Source organism: Falco peregrinus, chromosome 6 (genome assembly GCF_023634155.1).
Source record: "Falco peregrinus isolate bFalPer1 chromosome 6, bFalPer1.pri, whole genome shotgun sequence".
NCBI classification, from domain to species: Eukaryota; Metazoa; Chordata; class Aves; order Falconiformes; family Falconidae; genus Falco; species Falco peregrinus.
Genome location: NC_073726.1, coordinates 55490558 through 55509840, shown reverse-complemented (window position 1 = coordinate 55509840; position 19283 = coordinate 55490558). Strand labels below are relative to the sequence as shown.

The 19283-nt window shown below is 44.5% G+C and overlaps 2 protein-coding genes across 11 annotated transcripts in view; one reads left to right on the top strand and one right to left on the bottom strand.

Annotated features, from left to right (window-relative positions):
- The first annotated feature begins 251 nt into the window (after nt 1-251).
- Nucleotides 252-15623, top strand: GSG1 (germ cell associated 1). Of its 9 annotated transcripts, XM_055807329.1 has the most exons (10): nt 252-1544; nt 1868-1995; nt 2520-2733; nt 7293-7387; nt 7538-7623; nt 7763-8081; nt 10600-10647; nt 12955-13107; nt 13231-13342; nt 14426-15623. In XM_055807329.1, exons 3-10 carry the CDS (start codon nt 2594-2596, stop codon nt 14739-14741), a joined length of 1269 nt encoding a protein of 422 aa, XP_055663304.1. In that variant the 5' UTR covers nt 252-1544; nt 1868-1995; nt 2520-2593; the 3' UTR covers nt 14742-15623. The 9 variants fall into 9 exon arrangements, with proteins under 9 accessions (XP_055663304.1, XP_055663302.1, XP_055663301.1 ...); XM_055807327.1 differs by lacking the exon at nt 1868-1995; XM_055807326.1 differs by lacking the exons at nt 252-1544; nt 1868-1995 and adding an exon at nt 2096-2431.
- FAM234B (family with sequence similarity 234 member B) overlaps nt 15562-19283 on the bottom strand; it is a 21835-nt gene continuing 18113 nt past the window's right edge. The window contains exons 12-13 of one of the 2 annotated variants that reach the window (XM_055807324.1): nt 18075-18301; nt 15562-17621 (exon numbers count right to left, since the gene is read on the bottom strand). In XM_055807324.1, the coding sequence (XP_055663299.1) occupies nt 17616-17621; nt 18075-18301 (233 nt within the window). In that variant the 3' untranslated portion in view covers nt 15562-17615. The other variant, XM_055807323.1, reaches the window with a different exon arrangement.

The window sequence follows — 19283 nt, the reverse complement described above, 5'->3', positions numbered from 1 at the left end:
AGTATCTGCCTTGCAGAAATTTTTAACAGTAGGCTTGAAGGCCTTCAGGGTGCCCAGGTCATATTGTTGCAGGTGGATTGACTAGGTAATCTTTGGAGGCTTCCCCTAGCCCTGTTTATTCTGATTCACCATAGTGAAATGGAGGAAAGATAAAGTGAAACAAAGAACAATTGCTTTGACTTATTTATTTCCATACATGAAACCAAAGTGCAGTGTGGTTCAACTATACTGTTTCAAAATATTTTTTTTTTGCCTTAAAACTGGTATTAAATGTTTCTTTGAGTCCAAGATCACCTACGTATGCGATGTACTCTTTGCACAGTTTAATTTTAGATCCCCAAGTTTTGCCATTATCAAAACAGAATGTCTCTTTTACACTGGCTTTGTGCTGATTCCAACATCAACAAGTATCAGCTGTGCTGTAGATTTGTGTCTGTGGGAATGACTATGAAGACCCAACTTCACAGTCTAGGGAAACCAGAACTATGTTTGCACTACCAGTCCAGCCATGGCAATGTGGAGTTCAGCACAGCTTACTCCATTCCATTTCTGGGCTGAGGTTTGTACCCTGCATTGTGCTTTATATTGCTGGAGCAAAATTGCTAGCAACACCCGATTAAAACAAGCACTGAATGTTTACTCCCCATCACCGCCACTGTTTTGACTGTAGTGTAAACGCACCACTAATGACTTGGCTGATGGGAGGGGAAAATTACATGTCAGAGCCAAGTACAGAATCAGGAATTCGGGCTGTCAGCCAGCTTGTTAGATCACACTTGTGTGTCTTTAATGAAATGCATTGATTTGTGACTCTTACAATAACATTTTTAAGAAATCATTTCATTGGCTATTTATTTATTTGTTGGAGCAGCCTGATGAGGTTGGAAAACTAAAGCAGACACTGTGCTTACAAATCAAGACCAAAATTTTAAGAATGAGGTTAATTAACCATTGAAATAACTTTTCTAAGGATGTGATGGGTTTTCCATCATATTCTGTTGCACAGTCAATACTAGTTAGGTGTATAAAATATGTACTATCCTGCAAGAGCTCTGTGTATTGCTAGAAATGATTGTCTGAAGTTCTTTGGGTTCTGTTACACCTGAGATGAGACTACGTTGTTGTAATGGTCCCTCTTGACAATAAAAGAACCCATGTGCTTGTAACAGTCATTGAATCTGGGTGTTTGTGATTCTGTGGAGTAACAGACTGAGATCCCGTAAGTATTAGATTTAAAACTGGCAACATTTTTTATAAAGGGAACTACCAAATTACAAAGACGTCTTCTGCAGAAGCGGATGCCCTGCCGATCCTGCAGCTGATATAATGTACCATGATGAATTAGCAAGCTCTCAAAGAATTAGCCCATCAATAAAATGACAGACTTTGCGCATTTCGAAGCATCTGGTCAGATCTCATGCAATTTCTTGGCTCCTACGTGTTCAGTCAGAGAGGAAGATATAGTGGGAAGAGTTCATGATCACCTTTTAGTATTTCACTGGAAGCCATAGAAGAGCAGATGAGGACAGTGAGCAGTGGATAAGGTAAGTGTTTAACTACTTGGACTTTTGTATGAACCCTTTCCTGGACTGGTTCCTCTTTAATATCCTTATAGATCTATATAAAAGTTGTTTTTTTCTTGTCTGCTTACAGTTTATGGCTGGCTAAATATCATAAATAACTTTTTTTTTTGGGGGGGGAGCGATGTTCAGGTCAACACATCCTAGAGTTGCCAGGGTTTTAGTCTGTGAAAAGCAATCCCTTTTAAATATTCTTATGTTGCTATCTAGAAATTGAGGCATCTAGAATCTCTCTTGAGTCCTCAGAGTCTGTGTTGCTGCATTTGTTGGGTTTTTTTTCTTTTCAGGTCTACTTTCTATGTGGTTTTTGAATGGTTGATAACCATAAAGATTAGAAAAAAATCCAGCCAAGACTTGTTCTGTGAAAAAAAAAAAAAAGGAGGGAGGAAAAAAGGTAGTCAGGTCCAAACTGATGGTAAGCTTGTTTTTTCATCTTTTAGATGTATTTACTTGCTCTAATTCAATCTTTATACCTGTTCTGCCACAGGCTTGATGTCTAGCAATGTAAGCTGTTCCTGTTTAAAAACAGAATTCACCTTTAAATGTGCATAGGCTAGAAAAAATATGCCTGGTGAGGTCATTCGCAGAGCAAGAGTTAATGCATCACGCAAACAGCTAAATAAAGGTTACAATCTGAGTGGAATTATTCAGAGCTCAGGGAGAAATCTGGCATTTGCAGTCTGTCAGTGGGTTTGAGAAGTCTAGCTCTTTCAGTATCTGCCACCCAGAGAAATCCTGCTTTCTGTGTGGCAGTAAGGGAGGGGACAGCAGCGCTGGATGGTCTTCCTGTAAAAACAGCAAAAACAGGAGCAGTGGGAAGTGTCATGTGTGAGGAATGTGTGGAATGAGGGGTGAGTATGAGCCCGTCTTTGTCCAGGTTTCACAAAGTGACATTATGGGTGTAAATAGCTGCTCTTCCTCCTCTCTTTCCCGCCTCAGGACAGCTGAAAAGCCCATGTCAGGACAGCATATGAACCTTAATACCCCTGGGGAGAATTGCTGCATGGAGGGCTATGAAGAGCCGTGTGCGTCTTGAGACCTGCCAGCTAAGTATTGCAATTTTTGGGCCCTATCTGGTAAGGGATCCTCGCCCTTCTTTTCCACCAACATCCTTGGGAGTTGGAGGTGTCACTTTGGGCAGGATACACCCAAAGTACGTATGTGATACAGCCAGGATAAAAATGCATCACTTATAAATGCCTGGGCTTTTTTAGGGTTGGCAATCTCCATAGAGGTATTGGGTTAAGACTGTGTTTTGCATTTCATTTCCTTGTTTTGTTTCTGTAAGCCAAGTGCTTGGCTTATTGCATAGAAAATCAGCTGCTATGGGCATTCACTTCAATGGGCAAACTTTAAACGAGTCACCAGGGACTGGCTGCTGCTGAGTTCAAAGAGAAGGAGATATCCAAAACCTCTACCCAAGCCAAGTTATGGTGGGAAATACCAGAAACAAAGAGGAGAAAACTGGGAGGCACAGTAGGCTGAAAGACAGATACAGTTTGGGTTTCCTGTCCATAATTGGTCAGATTAAGATGAGGTTGGAATAAGGATTTTTAAAAAACCAAATAATAAAAATTTTGCTAAGGGAAATTTGCTGAACATCAGGAAACATGCTCTGGTGTTGGTGTTCTGTGAGCTGTGTGCAAGAATCTAAGGATGGAAACACATGCAAAAAGTTGATGTGGTACTTCACAAAATACTGGAAAATATATTAGAAAGAATAGTTCCGTGCAGGGCAGAAGGTAGAGCAAATGCCCTGCTAAGCTCCTGCATTCATTCCTCTTTTTCCCCAATGATTTCACAAGTCTCCCCAGGCCCAAAGGGAAGGACCCACTCCCATATTACAGGCAAGGTAGAGGTTGTGTTCATAAAAATGGACAAAAGAGGAAGACAGAAGGGGAAAAAAAGAAAAGAAAAGGGAGGAATAGATGTCTAAACTGGAGTGTCGCTTCCCTCCAACACACATGTGAGCAGCAGACTTCTGAAAAGACGACTAGAGAAAGATTGCCATCTTCTGGAAGGATAAATATCTGCCATTATTCAGAATACCAAATCTGATACATGCATATTTTTGAAACCATACCATGTTTATGATAAATTTATTTTTCAGTCTGAACTCTTATCCCATATAAATCTAATTCAGTCTCATTCCATCAATATATATGCTGTGATCCCAGCTTTAGAAACTGGATTGTAATGAAACTTTCATTAAGCTTAAAATTAGAAAAATGGTAACATTAAGGATTATCAGTAGAGAGATGGACTTTATCTATTCTGAAAAACAGGCTTTTTTTTTTTTTTAACTGAGCATAGAGAAGACAAACTTAAGGTGTCCAGATGCAGAGAGACTGAACAATGAAAAAAAATTACCACTCTTCTTTTAAACAGCATCATCTGTTATTCTACCTACTTCAGTAAATTAAGTACATCTGTGTCAAACAGAACCTTTTTATTAATCAAAAAGCCTGCAGGCAGTCCATGGAGCACAGAAACATTTAGCATCGCTTTCAGTTAGCCTGTCTTAGAAATGATTATCTATATTAGAGGAGTTTATGCAGTCACTAGGATTAAAATAGCTGCAGAGCTACTGACCATTCTGCTCGGGGCAGGAAGGGTCAGGAGCCTGTGATAGCACAGCCCACATATGGGACCGTGAACTTGTCAGCTCTGTCTGCTGCCTGTGCTGTGCAGGGGCTGTCACAGGCTGTGCTGTCACCCAGAGCTGTTTGTACACCTGCCTCCCAGCCTCTGGGCTCTGGTGTTGGAAGCAGGGGATGAGAACAGATGGACCGCTGGTTTCCTCTGTCCCTGCAGAGCAGCAGGGCAGGCATGCAGGAAATCTGCCTTGCTCCCTGCCAGTGGTGGTGGGAGCCTCACCCACTTGGCATTGGGCAAAGCTTTTGTGGGGAAGACAGGGTGCATACGTTTGGGATGCTCCTCTCCCTTGCAGTTTGATTCAGTGCAGTGCTGCTCCGTGCCCTCCAGTGAAAGTTTGTTCTCCTGAGAAGTGATGCCATTCTTTTTGCTGTTCTGATACCAAACAATGTGTATCAATACCCTCAGGTATTGTGGGAGCCTTTAAACTTTTGGGACAAGAGCTCAGAGAAGATTTTGGGTTAGTGTGAATCTTTCTGCCTCTCCTTACTAGCCTCCTAAATTCATCCGATGTGAATCTGAGCTGTGAGCTTCTTGCCTTGGTAAAAGTTGCCACTATGAGGGACACTGATGGTCTTCCCGATGCTCCCATCCTTTGGGTGTTGAACTTCTTTGACTCATCACTGTTTCACATACCTCTGTCATGGTGGTGGTGCGGTGGTGCCAGTCTGCTACTCAGCAGCACTTCTGATAAGGGGCTCCTTTGTCCTCAAAATCTCCAGTGCCCATGGGGAGAACTGGATTGGCATCTCTTCAGGGTCTGAAATCCTCAGTCCTCAGAGAAGATGCAATCACATAAACTTCCCTCTCCCCATTTTTTTCTTCTCCCCTTTCTGCAACTGGCAGAACTGGCCAGGAGGATATCCCAGGGCTGGGGGGCTTGTGGCTTTTGTCATTCTGCTGAGATGGTAGTGCACAGGGCAAGGGGTGACCTGACACCAAGGTTGCTGGTAGTATCTGAGCTAAGGTCACTCATCCCCTGAAGCATTGGCCAGAGAGCTGCCAGCTCACTCCATACAAGCTCCCAAACAGCACCGCATGGCTGGGATGGCTGGGATGGCTGGGATATTTCTGTGTTTTACAGAAACTTTCTACTCAGTCAATACAGGTCACCCTTCTGCACTTAATCCCAGCCCACAGCACCAATCGCTTCCCGTATAATCTCCCAGAACAGCTGTGCTGTGATTGCATTGTGGATTACAAAATGACCATTTTCCACAAAACAGCTGCTGTCTGGAAGGATAGCATTTAATAATCACTGGGGAGGTGAGGGGGGAGGGGAGGAGACAAAGGAGAAAGGGGTTTTGAAGCAACTGGGGTTTCTTGAAGGATCTAGAGATGAACAAAACAGAAGACAAACCGTGAGTCCCATTTCTGTATTGCTCCTCCAAATTAACAGGACTTCGAGGACTTGCTGCCAAGGTAAATTCAATTCTTTTTCCTTTTGGGACTATCTAGATACTATAGTCAGTTATTCTCAGTAAGTGCTTGGCTTTTACTTCTTGTTCCCTATGTCCCCTGCATCCTTGATCCAGTTTCTTCTAATTTCTTTTTTTTTTCTTTTTTCTTATCACTTGTTCTGAAATTATATGGCCTTTCAACTACTATCACAAATCAATTGAAGAGAATATTTTTCCTACTATTGAAGATTTAAATTAGAAAAATTATTTTTGTCAATATTATGAGTGGAAAGATTTTTTCTTTAAAATAAAAGCATGAGCAAACCGAAACCTGATGACAGAAAATCTTATAATCAAGCATTCATGAAAAACTGAAAAACTTTTTGTGCTGGTTTCTGTTTTCAGATGAAAAATCATGTTTTTGAGGAGAGCAGTTTTATCTATAATTTCCTTTTCAGTCATAAGCCAAATTTTCCACTGAAAAAAATTCAGTGAGGAATTTGCCACCAACCTTAGCCAGAAACCCTCACATAATTAACTGTTCCTAGTAGGGATCTGCTCTGTGAAAATGCTGATATCCAACATGCCTTCAGATCATGGAAGTCACTAGTTATGGTACCACTAAGATGTTACTGTCTCCAGGGTCCAGCATCTCCATTGCTGAAAGAAAGAAATGCTCTGGTGAAGAGACAAAAAAAGTCTGTGCATAAACCAGTATGGGAATGTTTCAGGAGCTGGGTGTTTTCTTGCCTTTGATGAGGGTGTTCTGGATCAGACACTGTTTTCTCAGTGTGATGAGATGCTAATGAAGTCTTGCTTCCCAAGAGGAGCTTCAGCATCATCTTTACTGACTGTATTTCTGAGCTTGCTGGTTAGCAGAACAAATGCTTCTAACTGCACTACTTTTAGCTGTGGTGCAATCACAAACAATGCAAAGCACAATCTCATATGGTTTATTTATAGCAGTGTCCACAGTGTGCTGGGCCCTTCTCACACATCCAGCTCTGAGTGAGTCAACTGAAGTTATGTGAAGAGGACCAGCAGCAGGCAATGTCTGTGCAAACTGCATCTATTCATGGGCGAATAGATTTTGAGAGTCATAAATAGGAAAGGGTGGGAGTATCTGGATGAAGTTATGCCAAACATAGGGAGTGCCATGTGGGAAGAGACATGCCTTGATTACATGAAAGTTGATGTGTGGGTGGATGACATCTAATCAATCCATGGAGTGATATGCTGGGGTTCTTAGAAGTCAGTGCAGGGTTTTGCAGGAACCATAAAATCTTAAGCTTCCCTCTGAGTGAGAAAGGCCACAGGACCCTGGGACACAAACCACTTTCTGAATTACTTTTTCTGATGAGATGAAACCAGGAAGACTGTTTGTGGCAATGTTTGCTCTTAAAAAAAGCACCCCTTTGGCACTTTGTGTGAGAGCAGAAACATTGTCATCCCACCACTCTACCAAATTTGTGATGTGCAGAATAGTGTTTGCTCAGGTGGGAAGTGCTGCTCTGGAGCTTGAACTCAAGCTGCCAGGCCTGGATAGCTAGGTTTCCCTCCTGAGCAGATCGCTACTTTGATGTGTGACTTTCAGTGATCCAGGAGCATTTTCCTGCCTTTCCCCACTGTGAAATCAATACACTCCCTACCTCCTTAGGTGCAGCAATGAAGTGCTTGGCAAAGTGTTTTGGACACTTGGAAGCAAGAATTTTCATTTAGTTGGACAGAGCATTCATCATGCCCCATCTGAAGGTAACACAGGGTATTTGGGGAAGTTGGTGAACAGCTTTTCCCTACTATTTCTGGGAGTGAATGTGATATCCCTTTTGTTTTGCTCATGTGCTTACACATCCTGATGCATTCAGCCCTGCTATGGATTCTGAGTCACCCTCTCTTCCCCAGTACAGATGTTCAGCATATTTGAAATGGTTGAAGCTGACCTACTGCTTCACTGCCCTGGCTTTCAGGAAACGGTTCTCCCACACTGGGTGAGCTGTTGGGATGTTGTGAGGAGGGCAGAGTGCTCATAACCCCTCTCCACAGGCATGCACTGGGAAGAGCTGGGATTTATAAGGCTAGGTGGGACAAGTGGCTGGTGTGATGGTCCCTCCTGTCTGTGTGTTGTAGATGGAGCTGCTGAAGGGATTGCCATGGCGCCGTGCTTTCCTTGCTGTCATCCTGAACCTGCTGGCTCTCAGCCTCTCCACCACTGCCTTGCTCGGCAGCTACTGGTGCACTGGGACCCAGAAAGTGCCCAAGCCTCTGTGTGGGAAGAGCAAAGCCACCAAGTGCATTGGTGTCCCCGTGCCGCATGATGCAGGTGCTAGCAATGTTTCGTCCCAGGATGTGGTGCACTACAGCTGGGAGACCGGGGACGACCGCTTTGCCTTCAGATACTTCCACACAGGGATGTGGCTTTCCTGTGAAGAGAGCATGGAAGGGCCAGGTAGCGTCTTGCCCAGGCAGCCACAAGTTCTTCCCTTGTATTCACTCCACAGGAGTTTGGAAATGAAAGGCAGGAGGCTGACAACTCTTGGGAGAAAAGCCTTCTTCATTTTCCTAGATGGCATCAGAACTGTGCATTGCTGTGGTCATATTTCTGTCCTTCATTGGGATGGGGAACAGAGGGGAACAAGGGAGAATGATTGCCTCTGGTGTGTCCTTCAGCCTGGAATAGGGGCTGTGAAGTGCAATTGGTGGTGGTGGTGGCAGTGATTGTGATGGCACCATCCATCCAGATGTGAACTGCAGTGAGCCTCCCTTCCCTTTCCCTGTATCTCCATTCCTACATGCAGCTTACTTCCTGCTTTCCAGGCCACATTTGTGCATGTCCCCTCAGAAATCTAAGTGGGGTGATTTTATGCAGTGTTGTCAATTCATAGTTAGCACTGTGAGGACTGCAATAGTTGGTGTTCTCCTTAAAACACCAAATGGAGAGATTTTGTGAATTGAACTGGGACTGGGCTTTTTTTCAATTTTTTTTTTTTAAAAAAAAGGAAGTACTGCCTTATAGATACAGAGAAAACCTGGAGGATCGGAACCTAGAGGAACTAAAGCTAGGAGTCAAATTGACCTAAGGATTGGAGCTGCAGTACTGTAATTTTTTTATTTGTTTTTGTGATATTGTGACAGGTTTCATTTGTGATTTTTGACCATGTGGGACTGGCACCGTAAACTCTGGAGTACCAGGGGCTGATCATGCAAACTGTACCAAACCCCTTTGGTGCTTCTCTTCACCCTTGACTTGCTCCTGTCCAGCCCTGCTGAAGTCCTTCTGCTGAAACCTGTGCCATGCTAGCATGTACTGCCATGCAGTACAGTGCACAGATGCTCTTTATGGCCTGGCACACACATCAAGGATCAGAACTGACTTGAAAGGTGGCCAACAGGGAGATTTGTATCTAAAGATACAGTGATGAAAGTTACTTTCATCAGGCCCATTCCCCTGATCCCACTGCCCTCCCTTCAGCTGTCCCCAGACACAAACATCTCACCTTTAACTAAGCCATCATTCTAGTATAGTGTTTCTCATTTTCTTATCTGTTGCTGTCACAGTTTGAAAATAAAGGACTGGTGCATAAAAGCAGACAGAAGTGGGGGTGGGAGCAGGAGAGAATGTGCTTCAAACTCTCATGTCCTAACGAGATGTCTGCTTCATTATGAGCATTTCCAGACATGCTGTGGAAGATGTGTTTATTTGGGACTGGTTTGGGTTGGGGTGTGTTTCCATGGTGCTTATGGGAATGGGATTACATCCCTTGACAGCTTTCTCTGAAAGACTTCTCTGGCCACCAGACAGTTCTGGAATAACCCCAATGCCTGAAGGAACACAGAGAACACATTACATCTGGATTGCAGCAGAGCACAGGGTAGAGCACACAGTCTCAGTCCCCTGCTTCCTGTAAATCGAGTACAGCCCACCCACTACTGTGGGTCTTTGAAGCAAGTGCATAAACCAAAAAAAAAAAAAAAAAAAAAAAAAGGGCTACTATGAGGAAAAGAAGTTTGAGTTGAGCTGGAAAAAGGATTTCATTATTCAGGCTAATCTCAGGATCAGTTCAGATGAGCTATTACTGAATAACTTCATTGAAGTTCTAGGTGAAGTAGCAAATTGCAAGTTAATGAGGATTGCAGATGGCACTAAACTGGGTAGTGTCCTGAGAGCTGTGGATGACAGAAGTAATACAGGAGATTGGGAGAGATTAGAACTGGGGATAGAAATTAAGAAAATGAGATTCTTACATGAAAAGCAGCAGGCTGATACTTCTGGGAGAAAATACTGTGCCAAGCAGAGAAGAGCCTCAAATCCAGTAATGAAGTATGCAGTAAGAGAGACTTACAGATAATAACGATGCACCTTCAGCTGAGACAGTTTGCATCTGGGCAACATAAAAAGCCAAAGCAAAATATGAACAATCTTTGTCCAAATAGCATGCCTAAAATGTGTAGGCAGAAGAACCATATTTCTGCATGATTTTCTGCCACAGAAGAGAGACTCATATCTCTGTCATTCAGCATTTCACTTGGGGAGATATTTTTTTACTTTCTTCTATGGGAAGCAGTTCTAGAACTGCTTTGCCGAGACTGGGGTGAGTTGGAATTCACATGAAATTCACATCCTTAGCAGACATGGTGGGTCTGCAGTTTGTTATAAGCCACACCCATAATAGGCTTGACCAAAAGTAATGCTGTGAATGAGTAGCAACAGATTTTTATATTCACCAGAGGCTTGTAAGATTCACAAATTGCTGTTTTTTTTTTCTGGAAAGGCCACTTCTAGTTTTCCAGGCAGATGTTGCTTTCCCCTACCTTGCCCCAGTGGAGGTCTGGAAAGTTAGTCAGAAAGAGAGCAGAGGTGAGAAGATCTGATGGGTAGACTGAGCTATGTGAGAGGAAGAGATTTTCTTTTCCCTTACATACCCTGCATTGTTTTGCAAACTAATACCTTTGTTTTTGTGTTTCAGAAGAGAAATGCCGTAGCTTTATAGAGCTTTCACCACCAGCGGAGAGAGGTAAGAGCGAATCCCCATACCTCACTGTAGCTGCCCAGTGCTCCTCCTTGGGATGGGGAACCTGCAACATTTCACCTTTGGGTGCCCAAAGAGCCAGGCATGAAATCCTGGCCTCATGGTTGCTAAAGGAGCAAAGATTTCCTTCCAGATGTTTGCCTAAAGCACTGCCATCTGTGAAGTTAGTGCTGGAAACTTCAGACCCTCTCCCATATGAAGTGGGATTTGTCTCACCTAGTAAGTTGCCCAGTCTAAACTTGTCATCTTGCTGTAGTCAGCGGGGCGGGGGTGGGGTGGGGGGGGTGGGGGCTGTGTATGGACGCCACCTGAGGGCAGTCCCTCCCACATATGCCACATTGCCACATGTTGACACAGTGCTTCCTTTTTGGGGTCTAACGTGATGACTCTGGAAGCTGAATCACCTCTTACTTTGTGGTCAGTGATCAGGACATCTGAAAGTAACACTTTCAGGGTAAAATCCTTGTCTCATCAAATACAAAACTTCATTTAGGTTGGAGAGCTCACCTCTCCTGTCATTGTCATGTGTCAGATTATCCTGGAGGCAACTTCAGTACGCCTGGATGTATGTGTACATATGCAATGGAGATTTTACTTACTGAAAGCTTTTCAGTTGGTGTGGGCTTGCTAACTGTTCCCTGAGATGGAGGCTGGAGGCAAGTAATTTCAGAGGATGTTCATATGTTGAAGGAAAGGCCCTGGGGTGCAGAGCCTGCGTCTGTGTTCAAGCCATGAGAGCAAGGGCTGTACCAAACTCTGGGGAATTGCAACAGCTAGCAGGCAGCAGGGAGATCAATACTTTCAGGGAGCTCATCTTCTTTTTCTGCCTTTTTTCCCTTATTTTAAAAACACTGGCAAATACTGCTGACCTGCTTTTATAAAGCAGTGTGCATTCCCAGGTGAGTGGCCCCGTGCAAGTGGCATGCAGTGGCATTGCTGGGCAGATTAACCTGGGTCACTCTTGGCACAACAGCAGGGTAGAAAAACCTCCCGTTTATTCTTTTGGGAAACAGTATTCACACAATTCAAATACTGCTGGTGGTACAAGATTATTTTGAAGTCATGCAGATCTCCACTTTGTCATAAAATGAATGACTTAACTGCATTTACTGAATGACTCTTGCATTTACCGCAAAATACTCACTTCAAAGGGAGTAGCAACACATTTTTCTTCTTTCTCACCTTCTTGTGCTTCATTCCCAGCCCAGGCCTCTTTCAGCAATCCGAATTCTAAATGGTCTCCCTGATGGTGCTGCAGCAAGCAAGTCAGCTCCTTTAAGCAGGGAATGCAGCTCATCAATTCTTGCTGAAAAGCTGGGTGATTCTATGGAACTAATGATGTTGAGGAGTCAAGTCAGTGCCACATTAATGAAGGCTTTCTTCACACTCCTTTTCCCCAGTTGAATGTCTCCTCTACAGCCATTAATAGTTGCTAACAGTAGTGTTCACAGTGCTGCTTCATTTGTCAGATTAATATTTCTTCCTCAGTGCATCCTGTGCTTTTCCACAGCCCAATGTTACAGAGCACCTTTTCTCGTTCTCCTCCAAGCCCTACTGCACAGTGAGCTGTGGACTGTGGTATCACTTAAGTCCCACTCATAATCCCAGCATGAAAGTACCTGCACTCTGTTCAAGCAGCTGAGTGAGTGGTGAATATTATTGCCCTCGCTGGACATCCACACCTAGGAATGTAGTTTCATTTTAATTGGAGTTTCAGTGAGAAATACAGGCTTGCAAGGGCCTTCCTGAATTCCAGGGCCCAGATCCCAGCTGCAGTTGTGGATGCACCATCCAGTTCTTTACTTAACCAGTTGAGTCCCAGGTTAAGAGTTTTTTGCCTCCATTGTTGTGATTAGGAACCTACTCTGAAGGTCACTACACTAATGGATAAGAACCTTCTACCTTTCAGCTCAGACGTGTTTGTGGCCAACCTATGACCACTAGGTCATGTGCTAATAACACTCAGTTGCTTTCCCTGCCATCTTTTTCCCCTTGGTGTCCTCCTTGCTGTTTATGAATAATGCTGGCTTGTTTACAGACAGCATTTTAGATCCTCTCAGCTTTTGCCATGCCATACTAGCCAAGCCATATTCTGTGACAGACTCTTTGTCCCCTTCAGCATCCTTTGAGGCCTTGCTCACAGGCCAGGGGGATTGCTTTTGGATGTTTGTTGTTTTCCTCCTTTCCCTTCTTTCCAAAGGACATCCTTTCAGGACTGGGTTGGGAAGGGTGAGTACTCTCCCTTGAACAAGTCATCCTATATTGATGTGAGAAGTCTCTGGTTCCTGGCAGGAATCCTGTGGCTGTCGCTGGGATCAGAGATGCTGTACATCAGCTTGCTGCTCATCAGCTTCATCCTCCTGATGGTGGAAATGCTGCATACTGGCAATCCTGTCTGTGGGTTGAAGCTCAACGCCTTTGCTGCTGTCTCCTCAGTGCTGTCGGGTAAGTGTGTTACTGCAGGCTTGTAATCACAGCAGCAGGAGAGCCTCCTCTCCCACACAAGGCTGAAGTATGCTGCTCTGGCTCCTGCTATAACTTCCTTGCTTTCTTGTCTTTTGGGTCCAGGTCTCCTTGGGATGGTGGCACACATGATGTACACTCAAGTCTTCCAGGCAACAGTTAGTCTTGGACCAGAGGACTGGAGACCACACTCATGGGACTACGGCTGGGCATTCTAGTAGGTGAACTCTGAATCCATCTTCACCTCCCCATCCTTTTGGGCTTCATCCATGCTACACCGTGCCAAAACCCACCTCCTCCTTCTTGACTTTCTGTGTTTGCAAAGACAGGCATACCATGGTTTTCCTACTGCTCATCTCCTGTCTTTGCCTCGTACCCTGCTTTAACAAATAGTTGCCGAGTTACTTAAATGAGTAGCTACTGGCTAAAATGAGACTGGCAAAACAATGGGATCACACCCAAACAAGTGCCTGCAACCCTGATGACTAATCAGGTTTGCCCCTATGTTGGTTTGCCCTGTTTGGTCTCAGCTCTTCCCTGTGTGAAGAGGCCAGTGTCACACTTGCCATGATGCTCTCAAATATGTCTTCTTTTTCTGCAGTTTAAGTAAGTTGCATGCTGGCATCTTCCCTAACGAATGTCCAAAGGGCGTATTCCTGCAGCACCAAGCCTAGACATGTCCTTAAACATGTGGATGCTGCAGCCAGGAAAAGCAGCTGCAAAAAGCAGGTGACTCACTCAGGATTCCTTTGTCTAAAGGCTACAAAAGCCAACTGCAGCTGATATGCCTTAACTGACTTGAAAAACAGCTGGCTGAGCCTTGCAAGTGCCCATGGAAAGCGCAGGCTCAATTTGCACTGCTGTACTGACAATGACCACATTGATTCTTAAGACTTAACACCCCAGTGCCATGTGCCAGCCGTGGACACAAAATGTCAGCACAGGCATCTAGTGATGCTCAAGTAGACATGCCTCATGCCCAGGAAGACACTGAGCAGCCCTGTAATACTACAGAACTTGCTTCCAAGCTGTGCTGTCCTGCTTTTTCCTGCTTTTTCCCTGTATCCCTCCCTTCCCTGTGGCAGGGATGATCAGTATTCACCCCACCAATCCGAGAAGGATCTTGTGGTGGGATAACCCCTAAGAACTGTACTGTTATGAGCCTTAGTCTTTCTAGTTCATGTCCATGCCCAGCAACTTCTGTCTGGCAAATCAATTCCTTATTTGATTTGAGTTGCACGCAATTCAATTCCTTACTCGGCTTCTCACAGCATGTGCTGTTCTTGTGCCTCTCCTGTAGCATGGCCTGGGCCTCCTTCACCTGCTGCATGGCCTCTGCTGTCACCACTCTCAACACCTACACCAAGACAGTGCTGGAGTTCAAAAGGAACCACATCAAGGGCTATGATGGGACCTTCAAGGATCAGCCTCAGCACCACCAGTGCTTCATACAGCAGCAAATAAGAAGCTACTATGAGCCCCAAGACAAGTCCCTCCACTCAGTCTCTGAGGGAGTTGACTTCTACACTGATCTGCAGCAGAAAGTGCTACAGCGGGAACCAGAGATGGAGCTGGATGAAGTCTTGGGACAGACAATAGGCGAGGATCGCTGTTAGGGGAGTGTGCAGGGGCAGAGCAATGGGGTTTGGGAGGCACTAGAGCTCTGAGCCAAACACCAGCACCACTGTTAGCAAGTTCTTGGGGAGCTCTTCCTTCCTCTATGGTTTGGGGAGCGAGATGGACACTAGACCAGAGTAACAGCAGTGCCAACAGCACGGTGGGTCCTCCCTGATCATAGTTTGATGGGTGTCCCCAGCTGGGCAGGGTGAAACTGGAGCGACATGTTGTTGATGCCAGCTGTCTCCAAGCCCTTTTAGAGAGTTGAGGCAGATGTCCTAATCCCAGCAGTACTGCACCTGGGAATAGATAGCACCGTCCAGCTGGTGAACTGCAGTACTGGGCCTTTCTGGGTGGTGTCACATTGACCTTCCAGCAACCGTCCTGGTTCAGTGCTATGGCGAAGGGCATTGGTGCTCATATTGATTGGCTGTAATCCTCTCTGAACACCCTGTTTATTCTTCATTTCCAGGCCCAACTTCCTCTTCTCCCTGCCCCCAGATTAAAAGCGCTGCTGCAGTAGGAATGGGGGTTTGCTTTCAAACAACTCTCTCCTCCTCCTCTTTCCTATCTGTCATGACTCCCACATGCTTTCTTCTTGTTTCTCCCACCCAAAATCTCCCATTCTGAGATACTTGCCTGTCTGTCTCTTTCTGCTGTGCTTCTCCACAACCTTTAAGAATCCTTGGTTAGACTTTTGCTTTGTTTCTCTTCATCTATCACCTCTTCCCCATTGTAAATGTAAAAATACCACAAACAATCCGCAAATCAAGCAAACTCATCTCTCACAGATGGAACACTGGTTCACGTGACACATGATGCTGTACATAGTATTTATTTGCTCCACTGCAGTTCACAGTTCAAATACATTTTCCCAACAATATACAGACAGACTCTTTATTCACAGTGGGGATGTGTGTGTGCGTGGGCAAGGTGAATTCACATTACGGAGGAGCTAACATCACTTAAGTATCAATTGTCTCAGGAAGAACCTCAGCAGAATAACTACTTCAGGTAATGGCCACTTCACCTTTCCCAGCAAGGTGGTGGCTAGGAGGGGCACTCCTGTTTAATCCTTGTATGTTACTGGTCCTCATGCTTTCACTCCCTATTATGCAGCTGTATTAACTGACTATATGTTATAAACACTAACTCCTGTCTGGAGGAAAAGGCCAGGCCTAGAGCTGTTGCTACAGTTGTGCTAATATATACAAAGCTATTTACACAAAAATACCATTAAACATATACAAACTGTTCACAGGCTCTGACATTAAGAGAGCAGGGCCCAAGGACCAGCCTTGGAGCTTGCAGCTGATCGCGAAGGGCTATCCTGAAAGCTTTATACAGAGATGCAGGGATGGAGAACAAAGAGGGTGATACAGCAAGGAGAGATGTCAAGAGCCCAGGAGAGCAAACCCAAGGTAGATGTGCTCATCTCAAAGGAGGGTCAAACTCCTACCATCACCTCACCACTCGTAGAGAAGTACAGGAAGGCTGGAAGGGAATGTGCCAGCAGGAGGACAGAAGAGTCCTTTGCAATCCTCATCTCAGCCTGGCTCTGCCCAGTGTCAAAAGTCAGACCTAGAAAGGCGTACTGGGAAAACAGTTCCTATTGCCCTGCACTGTGGGGACCTGCTGGGGCACCGAAGTGGTTGCTTTTTACATGGTCATTTCTATTACAAGAAAATTCATGTAGATTCTCTGCAGCTGCAACACAGGAGGCTGATGGCACTCAGAGGCACAGTTCAAAGCGTTAAACATACTGTGAGCAAATGTGCCATGGGGGTAATCTGTTCCTCCTGGAACTGCACACAGGCCTGGGCTGGCAAGGGAATGGTAACATTGAGCCCAGAACAGGGGTAAAATGCACAGAAAAGCTTTCCATTCTGCTTCTGTCTGAGCCTCTAATCCCCTACACAGTGGTAAGAGAATCAGCTTTGCTGTGACTGGATCTAGTGTGACCCTTACAGTGCCAATGGGGATCTGCTAGGAATCTACCTCAAAAGGGCTGTGATGCATTTGCAAAGGGGGACTCAGCTCATGGAACTGCAATATGAAGTTACAGTGACACACTGGGTTTATAAAAAGCTTAGGGATGAATAGAAATAAGATGTGAACCTTTCACTTCTACATGAAGTAGAAGGTTCTTCACTTCATCAGCCACATGAACCTGTCCTGAACTTGGGATTGGGGATCAAAATATACAAGTGCAAGGCCGGCAAATGCTGTGAGGACCATCTTTCTCTAAATCAAGTAATTCAGCCAGATAGTGAGTTTGTTACTGTGAGTTAGTTTCTCCATTCTGAGGGGACAGAACAGAGGAGAGCACAGGAAAGGCTGTAGACAAAACTAGCCCTGACGGAGCCAGACAGAGGCTTCTCCAAAAATACAATGATAAAAGCAGGTGGTGTCCTTTAGCCACACCATCTGCCTTGAGTCATCATGGCCTACTCTAGGCCTAGAGCTTGTTTGACTGCCTGGGAATACTGTCTGGACATAAAAAGGAGCTCCCTTAATCCCATTCATAAATTAAACATACAAAATATATACATATATTGTATAAATTAATATATATATATAAAACCTGGTTTTATATATATATATGTGTATAAATTCTAATTCACATTTCTGCATTACCTGGAAGGAAGCATGCAAGAACGGCATATGGAGGGGGAGACGCTGAACAAGATTCCTCTGGTACAGGACAGGTCTGCCTAGGAAAAACCTGACTCCAGCAGCATTCTCCAGGAGGCTGAAGAAAGTGCTTTTAGCCCTGATTCCGTCTACACAGCAGTTTTTCTGAAGATCCAGAGCAGCTTCCTGTATTCCCCATACAGGCCACAGGTCCAACCGAAATCTGAGGAACCACCAGGCTAGAGCTGGAGAAGGAAAGGCAAACAAAAACTAAAGCCAGAACCTATTATCATCCAGTCTGGTAGAGAAAATTGGTAATTCACAGGTCAGCAACTGAACCTGGGCACCGCTATATGGAAGATCCTTGTCTGCCCGTGTCAAAACAAATGATCTCTGTCCCACCTCTCTGTTCCCTCTGTGAGTCTCTCAGTCCCTTATGAGCATCACCCCTGGTTGCTTCGAAGATCCCCCTCCTTGTCCAACTGTCAAAGTACAGCTGGGTCTCACAATCTGTCCAGCTTATGCCCAAAGGGGCAGCCAGTCATCTTAACAGTCTCTTTGCATCCCACCAGTCTCATCCAAAGAACAACACCTCAAAGAACTGCACCTCAAAGAACACTCAACAACTGTGTCTGTAGGGAAGAGATCAGATGTTTTCAAAGGCCTGGATTTAATTAGTTTTTCCTGCACAATCTCACCTTCTGAGGAAAGTCAACAAATTTCAGTCGGGCAAGAAATCGCCTCACTTCTCCACGGCTGATTTTGGGAGTGGTGGTGTCCTTTAGCCACACCATTCGACCTTGACTCATCATGGCCCACTTCAGGCCCAGCTTGCTGACCGAGAGAAATCCTGGTTGTTTTTCAGAGGTTGCAGTTGTTGTCACAGTGATGTGAAATGCATCCTTCTGGAGATCATTAATGCCAACTGGTCCACCAGCAAAGGGTGAGAAAACATTAGTGAGGAGTAAATGCTTACATTTCTTCCAAAAGAAATCTTACAGTCTTTACTCAGTCAAAGTAGGGTCTGGACTAAGGGTATAGTCAGTCTGAATTTACAATTGCATGTACCTTAGTTAATCACAGAAAACTACTTTAAGTTAAAAATTTTCCATAGAAATAACCTGAAATTTAGATCAGAAATGGAAGAGTTTGGTTCCAGGTGATGTTTTTGAGCTTGACATAGGAGATGCACATATTTCAGTAATGCAGTTCAGTTTCAGACAGGTTTGCTCCCACACCTGTTAACAGCTATTGTTTTACCTCTTAGAGAAGGGGAAATCAGTAAAGCATGGGCAAGTCAGTTCAGTCGCTGCAGAATAATCTGTACAGACCTCGGAAATCCCAGTTTCTAATAAACACCTCTAAAATTATAATCTATTTGCTCTTGACTGAGCTGTGTTTTTAATACAACTCCAATCAGATGCATCACTATGTAGCAGCTGTTCTAAGCTTCCTCAACTGCTAGACTCAGTGCTGAATGAACTGATCTTTTATCCCACATCCTCCCATGCTCAACAGGCTGGCTGCTGGTTGATCTGCTTTAGAAAGAGCAAGGAAATCCAACAGGGACTGTACAGTCTTGTACAGATGTTAACTCTAGATCTACTTTTCCCTGAAAACACACGTTTAAATATTTTAGATTCTCCCCTTTCAAAAAGAAAGGAAGAAGCAGCACAGCTGCTATGCCAGAGAGCCCAAGAAGACGGTCAACAAAGTTGGATGTATCTGAGATGACACAGAAAGGTTTCATAGTGCTTCTTCATGTACCATCGTAAAACATAAATAGCTCCATGGAAAGCAAGGGAACTTCTCTTGTGTAAAATATGCATGAAATCAAACTCAGACCTTTCCTTGCTTAAACATGTGCAAGTAACTTGGTGGGTCTTTCATTTGCAAAGTGGGAGTTT